Genomic DNA, 18,610 nt, shown 5'->3' with positions numbered 1-18,610 from the left:
CACCAGATGGCAATGAGATAATAGATTTAATAATAGACGCATATGAACAGCCACCTTCTAAAATGTTTTTAAAACTTGACAAAAGATGTCAAAAGCAAAATGGAACCAACTCATACGGGAAAATTGACACGCCAACTGAGATTACAAGCAGTGAGACATCCAATAGAACGAGAATTGGACTGAATATACAATAGGAAAATATTTTTTATGTATTTTTATGCTTGTTACAAGCCCTTTTGTTTTTGTTTCGGTATGTGTTTGAACGTTTGAACGTTGGACAATAGCTGCAGTACTGTTTATTTGTTTATATTTTGTATATATATGTTGCCATAAAACAGTGATGTGTTTTTGTGCAATGACAATAAAGAAAGTCTAAGTCTATGTATACATTCTTTCATGTGTATTTATTTGTACTTAAAAATCATACAAATCAAAATAAAGAATTAAAAAATACATGAAGTGACACACAACTACTGTTCGAAAAATAAGGAAAGTGAATAATGTTTCTGTGTGATCTAATGGTAATACAAATGTAATATACATCAGATGACATTAGATGTCTCTGTCTGTCATACTGCCCGCCCTGCAGACTCCCCCGCTCCTCCCCAAAGGACCTCAGCCTCCTGAGCTGAGGACAGTCTTCTCTGCCTTTTTTGAAAAGAGGCTCAGTGTTTTTTGTCCGGTCCAGTTCATGGCTGAGTTGAACACTCAGGTACTTGTTTGATATCATTTGTCATGTCAAATATTCATGATGTGTCAGAGGAGATTACATGAATAAAGATGGCTTTCTTCTGTTTTTTTCCATTGTAATGACTGGGATAGGTCATTGTAGTTTGATATCAATGAAAAGATTGAAAACATTCCTCATTACGTGTCAATAAAATATGATAGTGAAACGCCAATGTTATGCAGCAAAAATGCAAAGGAGAACATAGGAGGCTGATAGAGACCAAAAGAGGAAGTAGATTGACTTCAGTGGCAGGCTGCCGAGAGCTGACACACATCCGTGCTGCGTGGCTCACGTTCTGCTGCATCTTCAGGGGCCTGGACTTCTGATGGGCTGAAGCGGGTTGTTTACGGCACAGGATGGACAACAGCTCCAAGCTGGCAAACTCCACTGCAATCAAAGCCGAGGTCAAGAGGCACGAATCGCTGAAGCATGCCATCGCCAAACTTTTCAAGCAGTTTGAAAGAGTGTCCGATCCTCAGCTGCGCTCCGGCCTCAAGGTCTACCTGCACAGCATCGAAGGTAAGCTGTCTCCAGCTCAGCCGTGCATTTGCCCATCAGATGATGGAATGTGTCGCCTGCTCTTCGCGCCGTGCAGTCGGGCGTTTTTCAGCAATATATTGGCTCTCGTCTTGACTTCTCGTCTGCTCTCATCTCGACTTCCTGTGTGGAACCCATATTGAATCGGCACGGCTCAGGTTGAGTCTCATGGCAGCAGGATGGAACCTGCCGTGCGGCCTACTTCCTGTCTGAGATGTGCAACTGCCCTCAAAGCCACTTCCTTTTAGACAAACCGAGTGTAAACGTTTAGAGCCAATTCATTGCACATCTTATCCTCACTCTCTTCCGATGTTATGCATCATAATCTCATTTCAACATCAAGGAAATACAGCGGCTAAAGAGTGACTTGTTCTCATAAAGAATCGTAACAGGCAACTTGGCGAGGGGGAAATGGCAGATATGAAAACGTATTGCTCTGATGGATCATTTTAACATTGAACATATGAATGATGTGCTGTTCTCCAGCTCAGTGTAGCTTTTTAACCACCACTATGTGAAGGTGTCTTCTGCACTGATGCCTGGCTGTGAGGAGAAAGTACCATTTGATTCTATTTTAAACGTATCTGATTCAATTCAAATGATTATATTTACAGTTCCATCTGTATTTCAGAAGGATTTGAAGTCACTTCACTTGCTCTTAAAACATACCAAACAATCCAGTCACGGAAATATACAAACTTCCACGTGACGGTGTAGTTGTTCTTCATATGTTTGTGTGTTGCTAGTTGAGGTGGCCACAGCTTTGAGAATAACATGGACCCAGCGCAGAAGGCTCAGTTCTCCATCAAGGGCCACCGGTCATCAGAAGTCAGCCCTTTGGCTGCTGTACGCTGTGTTTTTCAGGTTTTCCTTTCTACTGTAGTTGCTGTACTTTTGTTTTTCATTTAGCTTTTTGTCTGTTTCAGGAGCTGAGTCCACTCGGCTTCCACATTCAGTTGAGAGTCACTTATTCATGCAAAGCCCTGGATAAATCTGTGCAATTTGGCACGTTGGAGTTCATCATTGATCTCGCTAGTTATGTTCTTTTTTTCGGATTTTGTGGAGCTTAAAACAATCTAAGAGCTCAGCCAAAAACACTCATTTGCATTTGGTGTCTGGCCTGTAGCGATGATCAAAACCCATGCTTTATCTCCGGGCTCTAGATGAGAGCGCAGTCAGTCAAAAAAAAGAAATGACGTGAGGACGTGTGGGATGCTGAGGCCGTCCAGAAGCAGGCTGAACTGATATTTGGACAGAGGGAAGTCAGAAAATCATGTTGAACTAGTGAATGAGGCAGGTGTCTATAGCACTGTACATGACAACAAACCCATGCTCCGCTTGTCTGCGCCGGACATAGACATTGTCACATCAATGGCTCCATAGGTTCAGTGACTTGAGTTACCTCACCTCCATGCTATTTGCGGACGATGTTGTTCTGCTGGCCTCATCGGACCGGGATCTTCAGCATGCACTGGGGCGGTTTGCAGGCGAGTGTGAAGCGGCCCGGATGGGGATCAGCGCCTCCAAGTCTGAGGCCATGGTTCTCGACCGGAATAAGGTGGTTTTCTCTCTCTGGGTCGGTGGAGAGTTCTTGCCCCAAGTGGTGGAGTTTAAGTATCTCAGGGTCTTGTTCTCGAGTGAGGGAAAAGGGGAGCGTGAGGTGGCTGGGCGCATCCGGTCATCCGGGAGGAGCTCGGGGTGGAGCTGCTGCTCCTCCACATGGAGAGGAACCAGCTGAGGTGGCTCGGGCATCTGATCCGGATGCCCCCTGGACGCCTCCCTGGGGAGGTGTTCTGGGCATGTCCTACCGGGAGGAGACCCCGGGGATGGAATACTATCTTCATTCTGTTCTTCTTTAATGCTGGATATGATCCTCAGTGTTTGTAGCTGTTTGGATTAAAAAAAGTGTAACTCACACCTTACCCTGTTTTTATCATGAAAAGCAGCTGATTCTCTGTCACTATTTCAATGCACAGCATATTAATATCATTTATTTCAATTCTGAGGAGGAGTGTGAAGGCACTCCGACTCATCTGACTGTACCAACTGCTTCAGTATCACAGTGGTTTATTATAATTTATGCATGGAAATAGATGGTCGGTCAGAGGGTGTTGAGGAGACGTGACAGATCCTGCATCTGACAGTGAATATACATATATAAGGGCACGAAAATCAGTTATGGAGAATGTAAATCGCCCCTTGTGGCCCTGAATATGAATGGTGTGTTGCTCACTGCCACTGTCTCCATGTCGCTCAAGACATTCTCTGGACGTCCTTTGTATGCAGTGCCAGTGGTGTCTGTGGAGGGGAGGCGGAGGTGGACCGAGCAGGTGGAGACTCTGATTCCTGACCCCTGCCCTTCCTTCTCCAGACCAAAAACACCACCAGCTCTGTGTCACGGTATTAATGTTGGTCCAGTTCCACCGACTCATCAGTTTCCCACGTCTGCTCAAGAGCAGAGGCCGGATCGGATCAATAGACACAGCAAATCTCCTCTCACCACATCTAGCTGGAGAGAGTAATGGAGGAGCAGGGACATGGGCGATGTGCTTGCTCCGTGAGTGCCAGGAAGATTACAACACCTTAGCAACAAACAAGCCAAGCCTCCCACTGAGGAGGAGCCACACACAGCCACACATATTCAGCACACTCCAGACACGCAAGCAGGCGCAGACCACTGGAGCTGGAGCCACGGTGAGAGGAGCCTCTCTCAGCATCGGTGTGCAGCACGACACCCGTGCAGACAGACAGTTCAACATCCATCCACCCCTCCCCTCCCCTCCTCTCCAGCTTCTCCTGTCTCTCTCTGAAGCCAAGCCTGTGTGTGTCACTACTCGCTGTTACACCCCACGCCCTGTCCCTTCCTTACTGGTGGAGAGAGAAACCGATGGGAGGAGGGGACCGCAGCTGGAGGGATGAGGAGTGAGGAGCCACACAAGCGCAGTGAGAGGAGGAGAGAGAACAGGCCGGCTCCTTCTGCACTGCACGGCGCGTCTGTTGCTACAAGGAGGGGCGAGGAGAGGGAGGGAGACTGAGGAGTCCATGTGATACGCTCAGGACTGGTTGAACCGGTGTCGTCTCCGAAGCAGCTGCTCAGGAGGAGCGTTTCTGTCATAGTGTCAGAGAGGAATGGGGAGTAATGGACGGAGCCTTCCAGACCCCAGCAAGCCTCTTCCCGTCTCAGCTTGGGATTCTGAAAGCCCTTCAACCTTCATGGATGTCCTCGCCGTGCGTGATGCTGCCGTCCTTCCCTCTGCCTGCCTCTCTGCACGGATGCTGCTGCGGTCGCACGTGTGACCATCACAACCCGTGATCCTGTAGGGTCTGCACGCCGAGCCATGCCGCTCTTGAGTGACAGCCAACTCCCCAGCGTTCTCATTTCCGCCTGGCAGCTGTAGGAAACACCTTATGGATGAGGCAGGTACTGGACGCTCCCGCACAAAAGGAAGATGCAATATGCGCTAACACAGACAATCCAGCTGCCTAGAATTCTAGTCTCGGCTTCAAGATTCTCCCGCAGCAAAAGAGCTGCCGGGCTCTGGACTATTTCTGGAGTGGATGTCTCTTCTGGTGAAGCAGAGCACCAATCAATAGCCACATCTGCGCTGGATATTTGAGAGACGGACACCATGGATCAAGCTAAATGTTCCTGCGGCGCCTCCCCGGTCCCTCCCCAGGACGGCCAACATGGTCTCCACGTAAGTTGATCCAGTCTCAGTCTGCTTTTTCACGTGCTTGCTCTCACTGCTTTCATTCATCTGCTGTCTGTCCACTGAAGTACGAGCACATGAGTGGAGGCGCGCACCTGCAGCAGCGCACCACCTACCTCATATCCCTCACCTTGGTCAAGGTAGAGGCTGTGGAGGATGAAGGGGGGGAGCCCCAGACGGATGTGAGGCAGTCATCAGATGGAGAGACGCGGGGCCTGACTGGGGCTGAGGACCGAGCCACAGCACTTGTAGCTTCCCCACAGAGGACCAGTCCATGGTCTCAGAAAGATCCCAAGTCTTTCACCAGTGATGCCCAGCGAAGTGACGTCTCGACGGCCCGACCGTCTGAAAGGACAGGAGAAGAAAGGACACTGTCCGCTGCAGAGATCAAACAAAGCAGACCTCCATCTTTGGTTTCCACACCTCCAGCAGAGGTGTTTGAATCCATCCGCACTCCAACCAGGACGAACCTTCCGATGCGACCAGTGGGGCAAAGGCCTGTGAGTCTGCTGAAGTCTCAGAGCAGTGCACCGATGCGGGGCAGGGACTCCAGAGAGGGCAGGGAGCGCAGCCCCACCGCGGCGCAAAGTCTGGACCGCAAGGACTGCCGCGTGCCCATGCGCTCGCCCGGCCCTTGTAGGGCCTCCTGGACTGAGGCCAGCACGTCTGAAGGATGGAGAGATCCCAGGGATCAGGTCCCGGGTGCACGACCATTAGAGGCGGGATATGAAGGCTCAGCGGTGATGAGAGACCTGCCTCGGAAGGAGAGGCTCAAGTCAGGCTCATCTTCTTTACCGGCCAGCGCAAACCTGGAATCAAAGCCCACAAGGAAGGGCAAGAGCCGGACCATTGACAACAGTGACCTGAACAGCCTCTCTGAGGACCTGGGGCAGGCCCAGCACGGCCCACGCACTTCTGCCAAGGACAGAAAGATGCTGAAATTCATCAGCGGGATTTTCACAAAGAGCAGCTCCGGTTCTGGGGGCTCCTCCTCCACACCGCCGTCAGTCTTCATCCAGAGAGATTCCAGTGAGGAGGAAGGTAGGACGTCTTGAGCCGCAACACCTCAGCATGCCTTTGCCTCCTTTAGGAATGTTTGTTTTTGGCGGCACCGCTGGTAAACCAGTGTAATTGCAAGCTGTTGGAAAGCTGCTTTCAGGCCCCCCGAAAGGACCGTGGTGGGACAGTGGAGAATGTCATCCCAGATGCCAATACACACAACACTGTCAGCCATATATCAGAACACACCCATGATCCGGTCAGCACAGACACACCCATGGTTGGGTCACTCTCAAGACACGACCTTGGTCGGGTCACTCTCTGGACAGGCCCATGGTTGGGGTCACTGTCACGACACGCCCATTGTCGGGTCACTCTCAAGACATGCCTATGGCGGGTCACTGTCAGGACACGCCCATGGTAGGGGGGTCACTCTCTGGACAAGCCCATGGTTGGGTCATTCTCAAGACATGCCTATGGTCGGGTCAAGGTCAGAACACGCCCATGGTCGGGTCACTGTCAGGACACGCCCATGGTCAGGTCACTGTCAGGACACACCTATGGTCAAATCACTGTCAGGACACACCTGTGGTCGGGTCACTATCAGGACATGCCCATTGTCGGGTCACTGCCAGGACACACCTGTGGTCGGGTCACTCTCAGGACACGCCCATGGTCAGGTCACTGTCAGGACACACCTATGGTTGGGTCACTGTCAGGACACGCCCATTGTCGGGTCACTGTCAGGACACGCCCATTGTCAGGTCACTGTCAGGACACGCCCATGGTCGGGTCACTCTCAGGACACGCCCATGGTCGGGTCACTCTCAGGACACGCCTATGGTCAGGTCACTGTCAGGACACACCTATTGTCAGGTCACTGTCAGGACACACCTATGGTCGGGTCACTGTCAGGACACACCTATGGTCGGGTCACTGTCAGGACACGCCTATTGTCAGGTCACTGTCAGGACACGCCTATGGTCAGGTCACTGTCAGGTCACACCTATTGTCAGGTCACTGTCAGGACACACCTATGGTCGGGTCACTGTCAGGACACACCTATGGTCGGGTCACTGTCAGGACACACCTATGGTCGGGTCACTCTCAGGACACACCTATGGTCAGGTCACTCTCAGGACGCACCTATGGTCGGGTCACTCTCGGGACACGCCCCTGAAACATGTGATTGTGAGTGGCTCACTTCTCCTGAGGTGTCGGTTATAAACCTTGGGTATGTGTTGCGTCTGTGTTTGCAGTTAGCAAGTGGCTAATCCTGAGAACAAAGACAAACATCAAGCCCATCACCAGTTCGCTCAGACTGGCGATCGATCACCAGCTGCTCTGGACGTGGGATCCAAAACCCTTCCTCTCCCAGACTTTTTCCACTTCACGTCTTGATGACATGAGTCTAACTTTTCACAGAGGAATATGTTTCATGTGGGAATGTTTTAGCACCAAAGTTTAAAATATTTCCACTCAGAAAATGGACATAAGCCCCGCCCTTTAAAAAGCACCCACTCACCGTTTGTTTTCTCCCCACATGGTGGAGGGGATCCGGGGGCGTCACAGCCAACGTATTATTGTGAGTGAGGAGGCAGCACTCTCGGTGTTTCATCTTCTCTTGAATCCGAATCTCTACAGAAACCCCAATCCTGTATTGATCAGTCACCTGATCCAAAGCAGACACTTCCTAGTGAGGAGCTGGGTGGGTTTATAGCTGTGTGTGTGTGTGTGTGTGTGCGCGACGTGGCGTTCATGGAGTAAGAGCCCACTTGGGTGGGGTTGAATGCGTCTTCTGAACTGTCATTGAACATTGTGAGGAACGTTATTCTGAAAGCATGGACCACTTCATTCGGATGAACTTCTTTGATCGGGGAGCTGAGCTTGTTCCAGACGGTCGTTCCATCCACACCTCTCCATGCTCAGAGCCCGTGTGGTTCTGTGGGTGTGCTGCATGAATTCAGACACTCGTTTGATATTCAGGCCGTTGTAGCCTCACTGGCTGCTCTCATTCGCGCGTACACACTCACACACACACACACACACACACAGGGAGTTACATGAGCGCTAACACGAGGAAGTGTTGCCATGGTAACCGGCAGCCCTCCTGCTTTTGCTGCTGCTGCTACAGAGGCTGGGATGGATGGAGCAGCAGGGTGGAGGAGGAGACTGCAAGTCTGTGTGCTGGTTCCTCACTACACCTCTAGGCTTGTAAAACACAAAAGGCAAACACAATTGAACAGTGACAAAAAGGAGTTTGAGCACAGGTTATCCTTATGCTTGGGAAGTGCTTTCTGCCCCCTGCAGAGTGGTGGCCCTCCCAGATATGAGCCCCCATTTCTCTCCTACATTACTGAAGGTTACCGTTAAATGTGAGGTGACATTCTCTTTCAACGTTTTTGTTCCAGGATACACATTTTCGTACCTGTGTGTGATCGCTGAGCTGGATGCAAATAAAAACTCTGCCAAATTTTTGCAGGGACCAGGAGGAATCTTCATTCAGAGTAAAGCTATGATGCGAGGCTCAGATGAGTCCCTGGTGTGTCTATAGGAAGAATCTTAGCTTTTGGTTCATTCACACAGACGCCATCAACACAACAATGCAGTTTTATTTCAGTTCTCACGCCATGTACCTGCTTCAATGACTGTTTTTCTTTCCGTCTTCTTAGTGAACATCGCCAACAGCCAGGACTGGAGTCTGAGCCGATCCATTCCCGAGCTGAGACTGGTGAGAGCCTGAAACTATATGTTCACTGTTTGACTAGATCAACTTTGTTTTAGCCCTCAGAGGTCTGTAAATTGTTGTTGATAGAAAGCGTGGGTTACCATGTGTGCGGTGCCCTCCAGGAGGGCTCCACCCCCATGGCCTGGCCTCCCGCAGAATCACGTCTGTCCATCCATCCGCTTTATTACCAGGGCTGCTGGAGAGTGGATAAACTGGCATGAGTTTCGCACCCCATCCTCACCCGCCTGCATGCCCTGAGGAGCAGTGCATGGCCGACTCCAGGCCTGCTATAAACTCTGCTTCAACTTCTTGCTTGAAGCACCTGGCATTAGCCCTGGTGTCCACTACCCTTTGTCCCAACACAATTGTTTATTTTCTGCACATAAAGTTGGAGTCACAGCAATGTGCCTACTGCCTTACACACCCCCCTCTGAAACTGGAAGTTGAGGATGCGGAAGGATTAAGGCCTGTTGACTTAGTCAGTGGAAGCTGCTGAACTTGCTCATGTGCCATCAAAGCCTTGACTTCAGTGGTGAGTGTCAGTCCAAGGTGTGTCTTGGAGGGAAGCACATCTCATGTGAGCCTTCAATTCTGGCACACTCATGCAAATATGCTGTGCTTGCAGGTTATGGATTAGTTTTGAGAAACATTTTTAACAAACTTCACTGCTCTGTCTTTTGTTTTCTGCACTTTTGTTTTCTATTTTTGCACGTTGTTCTTAGCATCCCATCGATTTCCAAGTGAAACCAACGTGAATTTTCTTCATGTTTAAAGTCGTAAAGAGTAGATGTGGACACCTTCACCTGAAACAAGGCAATAAAGAAACTTTCCCAAAGTGCAGCCCTCCTATGAGTCCCTTGAGAGAAGGAAACCAGCGGTCTTGGTGCAGACTTGTCTGTCTAACAGTGTGATCTGGGGTTCCTTCCCTGTCTCAGGGCATTCTGGGAAGTCTGAAAAGTGGCAAGTCTTCACTGGTGCACAAGTACGTCACAGGCAGTTACGTTGCTCTCGAGAAGCCTGATGGTGAGATGCAGAACAGATGAGCAAGACAATCACCCCTCATTGTTGGAACTCAAAGAGATGTGTCTGTGACCAGGTGAAAGGTATAAGAAGGAAGTGCTGGTTGATGGATGCAGTCATTTGTTGCTGATCCGGGAGGAAGCTGGGCCTCCTGATGCACAGGTGAGACTCTCTCTCTCTCTCTCTCCTGCTCGTCCTCCCTCACACACACCTCACGCTCAGCGTCACGTCAGCACTATGTTCGTGATCTACAGCAGTGGTCCACAACCTTTTTATCACTTCATAAGGCCTCTCCACGTTTGTGTGCCCACTGAGACTCGCAAACTCTCCTCCTCTCGACCAGTGCCCGAACGCTCTCTGACTCTGGTCACTATGCGTTTAAACACGCCTTTAAAATACATACAGATACAGCACAATACCGAATATAAAGTGCATGAAAATTTTCACTCACCATATTGTTAAATCAATGGGAGCCCTGAGCTTGTTTCTCTGGAACGAGACGGTCCCATCTGGGAGTGACGGTCGACGGCCGCGATAAAGCCATATTTCAAGTACGACTCCTGGTATTGTTTGTAAAAAAAATGTCATAGGTTCTCCTGTCTCTTCACTGAGCCCTTCTCCCTTCGCAAAGAAACGGCTGTTTCCTACTCATTTTGCGAGCTAGTGGGTTAAATTATGGGCTTAACCGAGAGAATCTGGTCATTTTTCAAAATGAAAGATCCCTCACACACAGATCATACACAACGGAAATCATTATTTCTTGTGCGGCCCGGTACCAATTGATCCACGGCCCGGTACCGGTCCCCAGTCCGGGCGTTGGGGACCACTGATCTACAGCATCAGTGAAACATTGTGGCGGCTCACCTCTCCCTCCTGTCTCTAGTTCAGCAGCTGGGTGGATGCAGTGATTCTGGTCTTCAGTCTGGAGAATGAGAGCAGCTTCCAGGAGCTCTACCAGCTCTACAGTCAGCTCTGTGTCCACCGCACCGACATCCCTGTCATTGTGGTGGGAACGCAAGGTAAAGATATATCCATGTACATTCACCCTAGTATTCGGTGCGTAGTTGTGCTTAAACACATCAGACATTCTGACAAGTAAGTGGAATCTCCTTTTTTCTAACCAGCCATGGGTCCAATGATGATGAACGGGTTTACGAATATATTCTTGGACTCCCTGCATCCATCATGCGGAACCTAGACATGAACCTGTCATGTCTCGGGGGGGGAAAAAAGTCATCAAGTCACATAAACACAGTACAGTCTAGTCACATTTTTCAATGTGGGCTCCACTGTGAACGACGGTCATTGTTTGAGAGACGAGGAAGTGACTGTCACCAGTGGTCCAGATAAACATCTATAAAAGTTATGTAACGTGCTGTGGCCGCAGCCATCACAAGAGACGAGTACATTTACCTCCATCCCTGACAGTCACAGTGAAGATTTTCTCATTGACTGCCGTCATCGTTGACCATCATCAAGCTGGACTATTGTAAAGTAGTTGAATATTTCACAGCAAAAACTGGGTTTTTTTGCCCTTCTGTCGCAGGCGTGTCAAGGCCCCTGCTTGTGTGCTCCCAGCTGTGGAGGCATGGAGCTGTCAGATCCACCCAGTGTGTTTGTCATCACCTGTCAGTCTCCATGCTCGACCTAGTTTTTCCAAACTTGTTCAAAATGGGTGTTGTTCTGTGGCCTTTTTAATACGGTACGCTGAAATGGCGCCCCCTCGTGGAGACATGGTGTGAAACGCGTGTAACAGAGGCAATGGGCTGATGAGGCTTCATGGAACAAGGCCACTCGATGGTCTCTCTGCTCCAAAATCTTTCTCGTTCATCGACCATTTCAATAAAACCTCACATGATCTTTCATCTGAGAGCGCCACCTGCTGAGCACCGGAATGCAGCCAGTGTTTCATGAAGCGTGAAGCATGAAGTTTGTGGCGCGGCAAATACCGTACAAAACAAGAACTGGACATCCACGGGGCGACATGTGGCAAATACCACCAGCTCCTTGGCAGAGAGACGCTCAAGTCCAACACAAAGCCACTGAAGACCAAATGAAGGCTGGAAGTAACTGGTCAACGAATGACACCCGAAACACAGACAGTGTTTCTAGCTACAGTCATGGGCTCATTCCTTCAGTGGATCAATATTTCATGGGCCTGACCTCGAGCACCCAGCGTGATTCCCCAGCTGCCACCCATTTTCCTGGCTCCTGGAGCTCAGATCCTGCTCTCTTCTCTCACATGAGAACCTTCACCTTGTCTGAACCTCTTCATCCAGTCACCCCTGTTTTGGCTTGGACTCTGTGTGTGATTCTGTCTGTTCCAAAACCCTTGTCTGTCCCGTTCATCCTGAACCATGCACAGACCTTTCCTGTTGATGTCTGCAGATAAGATCAGCAGCACTAACCCCCGTGTGATCGAGGATCAGAGGGCCAGGCAGCTGTGCATCGACGTGCGTCACTCCCTCTTCTACGAGACCTGCGCCACCTATGGTTTCAACGTGGATCGAGTGTTCTCCGAAGGTGAGCCGCTCCTCCTCACTCTCACACAGGACGTGTGCTGCTGCTTGGTGATTCAGCTGTGTGACTGCTGTGCCGCAGCTGCCCAGAAGATCGTGGCTCAGAAGAGGCAGGCGGCGCTGCAGGCTTATAAGTCTCTTCCCAACTCTCCCAGTCACTCTGGAGGCTCCACGCCGGGGTCGGCCTCCTTTCCTGGACAGGTGTGATGAGCTCCGCCTTTCATTCTTTTCATGAGGGAGACTCCCATCAGGGTTTTTGCTACCGATCACATGGATTGACAATGAATTTGTCATCAAAATTATGAGACCTTCTGTGAAGACGATGCTAAAAAACATGAACTTTAAATCATTCTAAGTCAGACATGTTTTTATCTACCTCTTCATGGAGGCAAAAAAATAGAAAAACCTTGCAGAATGCAGCAACTATTCTGTCAAAAGGAAAGAATTGACGTACTGGCCACTTGTAGCGGGACTCTGACACTGAGAGCATTTATAAAAGTTATCCAGTTTCAGGTGGCTGACAAACACTGCACCTGACTACAAAACAGCGACGGATACTGTCGTTTCCGTCTTCGTGAAACTTGAGAAAGGCTGCTCCTCTAGCTCGGTGAAATTAATAGTAATTTTTGGGCAATTTACTCATCGGTCCGAGAATCATGCTCGGACCGGCAGGTGTTGCTAAGCGTCAGCTGCGCTAACAGCCTACTGCGCTAACAGCCTACTGCGCTAACAGCCTGCTGCTAAGGAACTTTCACGAGCCCCAAAAACTCTCCGCCAGTGCTTTAAATTTTCCCGTGCACGTGCTGCAGGATGCAAACTTTACATGACAGATTGAAAGTACCTCCACTGCAGACATGCTGGGAGGCGCCGACGCATGTGTCATGTGATTGTGGGTAGGTAGTGATTGGGATTCACTGAAATCGGCCGATCGGTGACCAATGATCGGAGCATCCCTACTTTTTATACTTGTTCAGTACTGACAAGAGGTGAGAGGTTGCCTCGCCTCTGATAAAAAAAGAACACAATCTTCACGGTTCTGGGATCCACAGAACCCTGAATTATTGAAGAACAAAAACATTTTTTTGTTGAATACTAACCCCCACCTAAGCCTAACCCTGAATTGTTCAACATGACTAACCTGTTCCCTATTTAAACTCAATAGCTGCTCTTTGCTGTTTGGCCGTGTGCTTGTCAGCAGGGAAAGAATATCATAGATGTTTTTCAGAGCCCCATTATGAGTGAATCAGAAGTGGACAAAAAGCCACGTCCAAATTCGCCACGTCCGTATTTCCTCACAATGAAATAACAAGAAGAATCAAATGAATTTGGAGTGACCTCATCCATCAAATTCCACATTTAAATTTAAAAACCATGAAGAACGTGAAGTCATTGTTTGTTTTTTGCTGAGGGCTCCATTGAACTGTACAACAATGAGCATGATACAGGCTACATCTCACTGTGTCCCCATCTCATTGGCCATCTCTGTCCATATACAACAACACTGAGCCTCAATGAAACATTTTTCTCTGGACCTTCATGTCGCGAAGCTGTTTCATTTCATTCTCACTCTTCACTCCTCTGTCATGGTGACCTTCCATCCTACATCCAGACCACCAACGGCCCGAGCAGCGGTTACGCCTACTCCCTCCCCTCCACCCCGGTGATCAGTCACAGAGAGCTGAGGGTGGCACAGGGGGAGGGAGCGGGCAGCTCACGCTCGCTGAAGACCATCCCGCGCCGGCCGTCTCTCTTCAAGGTCAGTGGTTTCACTGAGCCACTCACCTTTCACTGCCATTTCACTCGTCGCCATCTCCTCCGTGGCCCTGGTGGCCCTGAAACCGTCAGAAGTGGGATTTGAACCAGTTCTTTCCTGGTCCCTTGCAGAATCGAGACTCGGACAAGAAATCTTCCGAGACCAAGTTAGACCCGAGCAGCAGCCGGGGAGCTCCCATCAAGCAGGTGTGTATCTGCCAGTTCAGACTGAGCTCTGCAGGGTTTTGCTGCTCACGTGCTGTTGCTGTTGTTTGACAGAGCATCTTGTGGAAGAGAAGCGGAAGTTCTCTGAATAAGGAGTGGAAAAAGAAATACGTCACCCTGACCAACAACGGAACACTGTGCTACCACTCCAGCTCCAGCGTAAGATCAATACAGCTGCAACACCAATATCATTGAAGGAAGATTTCACTCCTATTCTAATACTTCCTGGATTGAAGCATGTTTTCCTCGAAATTCCAAACACAATAGCTCATGATGACCTCGTGAAAAAGGTTTAGACAAGGGAGGCTCCGATCAGGATTTTTGCTGCCGATTGCTGAATGATGATTTCTTATCATTCCGAATGTCACACTGGGACCGGCGGGTGTTGCTAAGCGTCAGCTGTGCTAACAGCTGCGCTAACAGCTGCTGAGGAACCGGCGCTCTCACTCTCATGAGCCCTGAAAACTCTCCGTACTCCGTCGGGTGCTGGAGCTTTAAATGGCGTGTTTCATTTGAAGGCGCTTCCCTGCACAGCATTGTCCCGTGCATGTGCTGCAGGATGCTAACTTTACATGTCAAATTGAAAGAAGCTCCACTGCAGACATGCTGCTGCTGCTGAGTCAGCAGCGAGTCGGGAGGAGCATCACAACCAGCGGGGCTCTATCAGAGCGGCAGTCACTGAAATCGGCCGATCACGCTCGGTCACCAATCGATTGGAGCATCACTAGTTGAGAGTGAGAAGCATTCGTGCCATGTCAACGTAGCTGCTCCTCAGTGTTCTCCCTAAAGTTCAACCTCCAGCTTGAAGCCCGTCTCCTCCTGAGGGTGGATGATCAGCTTCTTAAATCAAAGGTTAAAGGTCACAAAGGATCCTCCTTCAGTGAATTGTCAGAATAAAATGTACGTTTAAACTGAGGCTTGCTAACTGTATATCACTCTGAATGCAGGACTACAGCCAGAATATCCATGGGAAAGAAATCGACCTGCTGCGTGTGACGGTGAAGGTTCCTGGAAAACGTCCTCCGAGAGCCGTGGCCCCTGCAGGGAATTCGGCTCCGCCCCTCAGCTCCGGAGTCAACGGTGTCAATAAAGATCTGGTGGCAGCAGAACCATCCACTTCAGGTATTTCCCAGAGTATGAACTGGCCGGGCCGCAGGAGGTAGGTTCTTATGTCACAAGCAAAGTAGCAACTCTTTCTGTTCCAGTTCCCCAGTTATGTCCCGCGACGCTGTCAGTGGCAGATGAGCGGGCGACTGCCCTCTCTCCGTCTGGAGTGGAGCGGACGCTTCAGCGCTGCCCCTCGTCCTTGTCTACCAAAGCACAGAGTGTTGGTGAGGACACGAGTTCTTTTGAGTTCTGCGGTCTAGAAGGAGAGGTTCCAAGTGACGTGTGCCATTCCAGACGGCCTTGAAGGAGCAGCGAGTTCCTTTGCTGGGAAAGAGCCCAGCCAGTCTTCTCCGATGAGCGACCGGAAGAAGAATCGGAGGAAGAAGAGCATGAATCAGAAAGGCGATGCCGTCATCTGCCAAGCTGAAGGTGAAGCCTGAGAGTGACCTTCCGAGAAATCCTGTTCCCAGCAGTGTATTTTTTCCACATGATCTGAATGTGTCCTATTTTTAACTCCTCTTTTCCCTTTTTTCTGTCTCTTCAAACCTCTTGCTCTGCAGCAAAACGCAAAATGTGGAAATTAAAGAGCTTTGGTAGCTTGAGAAATATAAATAAGACAGGTAACAAGTGCAGGCTCACGCTGCTCGTGTCCTCTCCGCCCGCATGCCCTGTCCTCCCCTCACTCTTGTCACATGTCTGCTGTCACTGGCTGTTACGCCCGTGTCATGGCTGTAGATCCGGATGTTCAAGATCAAACCTCCTGACCAGTTCTCCTCTCACTTGCAGAGGAGGAGAATGCCGACTTCATCGTGGTGTCCTTCACCGGACAGACGTGGCACTTTGAGGCGCAGAGTCTGGAGGAAAGGGACTCTTGGGTGGCGGCGATAGAGAGTCAGATCCTCGCCAGCCTGCAAGCCTGTGAGAGTGGCCGGAACAAGGTAGAGCGCCATCACAGTTCATCATAATGTCAGTGAAAGAGTTGCAGCACCGCAGGTGCAGAGACGACACCAGTTTCACTGTGTAACATGCTGCAAAGCCTGCACGCATTTTAGTGCCAAAACAGACTGTTCAATGACGCAGGTTACCTTTTCATGTTGTTGTTTTTTTCACAAGTAAAAGCCTCCGCTGAGGCAACAACTGTACCATCATCTTCAAGGTGTTTTTGTGGTGTGGAAAGTGTCTCCAGATGGACACCTGAGCACTGAACTTCAGCAATGAGTTCTCATGACACTGGGTTGTTTTCAGTTCTGGTGAGACCCTGAGCCTCTCCAGCGTTCAGCCGCGCTCACCAGTCACTGTTGGTGTTGCAGGCCCGCAGGAGCAGCCAGAGTGAGGCCGTCGCCCGCCAGGCCATCCGGAACACCAAGGGCAATGCTTTCTGTGTGGACTGTGAAGCCCCGAGTGAGTCTTCCGCTCTGTGTTCCGCTCCCCGTGTGTTGCTCGCAGTGATGAAGGCGACTGTCTCTTCAACGTGTAGATCCCACCTGGGCCAGCCTGAACCTGGGGGCGCTCATTTGCATCGAGTGTTCTGGGATCCACAGGAACCTCGGCACTCACCTGTCCCGGGTTCGCTCTCTGGACCTGGACGACTGGCCGGTGGAGCTCACCCAAGTGCTGGCTGCCATCGGGAACCACATGGCCAACAGCATTTGGGAGGGCCTGACCCACAGCAGGACCAAACCCACGCCCAACGCCTCACGGTGCGTCTCTCTCATTGTTCCTGCACTGCACCATTCCAGTCTGCACACAGAGGTTTGTGTTGGACTGTCACTGGAGAAGTCTTTGCCCCCATTGAAACTGAAGGCAGACAAACTCATTTAATAACAATAATAACTGAGCCCAGGAGCAGAAGGTCGTCGGCTGAAAAGGTTCCAGAACGCCAGACCTCGTGTAGTGAATGTGTCAATGCATCACACTATTTTTCCCCAGCTCAAGTCCTTTGTTTTGCATCTCCCCAGTGCTGCTTGAGGGCACAAGGTTTTGACCTTTGGTTTGGTCTCTTCCCCAGAGAGGAGCGAGAGTCCTGGATCCGTGCTAAATACGAGCAGCGAGCTTTCGTCCCGCCTCTCCCCGCACCAGCGGATGACAGCATGCCCACTTGTCTGCTGGCAGCAGTGAAGGAGCGGGATCTGCCCAGGCTGCTGCTCCTGCTGGCCCACAGCAGCAAGGACATGATCAACGCTGCGCCTGCAGCCTCCCATACCGCCCTGCACGCCGCCTGCCAGCTGGGAGACGTTGTCATGACGCAACTTCTCATCTGGGTATGAGGAACCAAGAGGAACCATGCGTTCCATTACGTTCCTGTTTCACTCCCTGTTTCTTCTCTCCCCCGCAGTATGGAAGCGATGTGAAAGCCAAAGACAGCCAGGGCCAGACAGCGATGGCGATGGCCAGGAAGTCAGGAAGCAAAGCCTGCGTTGATGTTTTGCTCCAGCATGGCTGTCCGAATGACATGGCGCCAACATCCGCCGCCGCCTCTGTCCTCTCTCGACGCTCCAGCACTGCCAGTCTGGGGAGACCCAGCTCCCGGACACACGTGTCCTAGTCTGGGAATGGAAAAGAGACACAAACAGGGGTCTGAAACAAGGAGAACGTATCAATATTAAACACAACTATATTATATTAATACGGTTCAAATGTGTCTCAACATGTTCTTTGACTTAAAGCAATATCATTCAGTGTATGGATAATTGATATGTTGCTAACATACTGTGTTGATGTTGTTGACTGTACTTGGCCTCAGTTTAAGGCTGTTCCAGCCGACTCATGTGTCACCTCCAGATAGGACAAATGGTAATGATGATGTCACGACACAGACGGTGAGGGAGTTATTACTCCCTGTCATGCGGAGACTGAATCAGACAAGGTGAGAGTGAGCTTTGTTTTGGGCCTGTGGGAGCAGTTTGGATCGTATTGGCTCAGAGATGATGCTGCCTCGCCGAGGTTGGAGTGATATTACTGTCATGTTCTGGGTTCAACACTCGTGTAAATTCACAAAACACACTCGGTGTTTAAGTGCAACCAAGACACAACTGGACTCTGTTTTGTAAATCATTTCGTATGGTAGTCGAAGAGAAAGTCATGTTTGTCGCCGTCTTTTATAAGTTCTTATTTAACCTGTGGCAGACACATCAACCAGGGAGCAGCTGAACATCATCGATCATATTAAACCACCCCGTGCATTCAAAGTAAATCCAGAACAACCTCTTGAGTTTTTGTCAAGCCACTTGACAACAGTGAACTTTTTAATGAGCATTAAATTCGTTATTATGTTCACACTCCT

The 18,610-nt window shown here is 50.1% G+C and overlaps 1 protein-coding gene across 5 annotated transcripts; it reads left to right on the top strand.

Annotated features, from left to right (window-relative positions):
• The first annotated feature begins 1,003 nt into the window (after positions 1-1,003).
• Positions 1,004-18,575, top strand: agap2 (ArfGAP with GTPase domain, ankyrin repeat and PH domain 2). Of its 5 annotated transcripts, XM_053848903.1 has the most exons (20): positions 4,218-4,965; positions 5,046-6,018; positions 8,649-8,707; positions 9,640-9,727; positions 9,801-9,886; positions 10,608-10,743; positions 12,113-12,247; positions 12,326-12,444; positions 13,853-13,999; positions 14,128-14,202; positions 14,275-14,379; positions 15,168-15,342; positions 15,426-15,551; positions 15,622-15,756; positions 15,888-15,947; positions 16,114-16,265; positions 16,638-16,728; positions 16,805-17,027; positions 17,336-17,588; positions 17,663-18,575. In XM_053848903.1, exons 1-20 carry the CDS (start codon positions 4,897-4,899, stop codon positions 17,870-17,872), a joined length of 3,417 nt encoding a protein of 1,138 aa, XP_053704878.1. In that variant the 5' UTR covers positions 4,218-4,896; the 3' UTR covers positions 17,873-18,575. The 5 variants fall into 5 exon arrangements, with proteins under 5 accessions (XP_053704881.1, XP_053704882.1, XP_053704878.1 ...); XM_053848906.1 differs by lacking the exons at positions 4,218-4,965; positions 5,046-6,018 and adding an exon at positions 1,004-1,249; XM_053848905.1 differs by lacking the exon at positions 13,853-13,999.
• Positions 18,576-18,610: the final 35 nt, after the last annotated feature.

Source organism: Synchiropus splendidus, chromosome 18, assembly GCF_027744825.2.
Source record: "Synchiropus splendidus isolate RoL2022-P1 chromosome 18, RoL_Sspl_1.0, whole genome shotgun sequence".
NCBI classification, from domain to species: domain Eukaryota; kingdom Metazoa; phylum Chordata; class Actinopteri; order Syngnathiformes; family Callionymidae; genus Synchiropus; species Synchiropus splendidus.
This window is presented reverse-complemented; position numbering and strand designations above follow the sequence as displayed.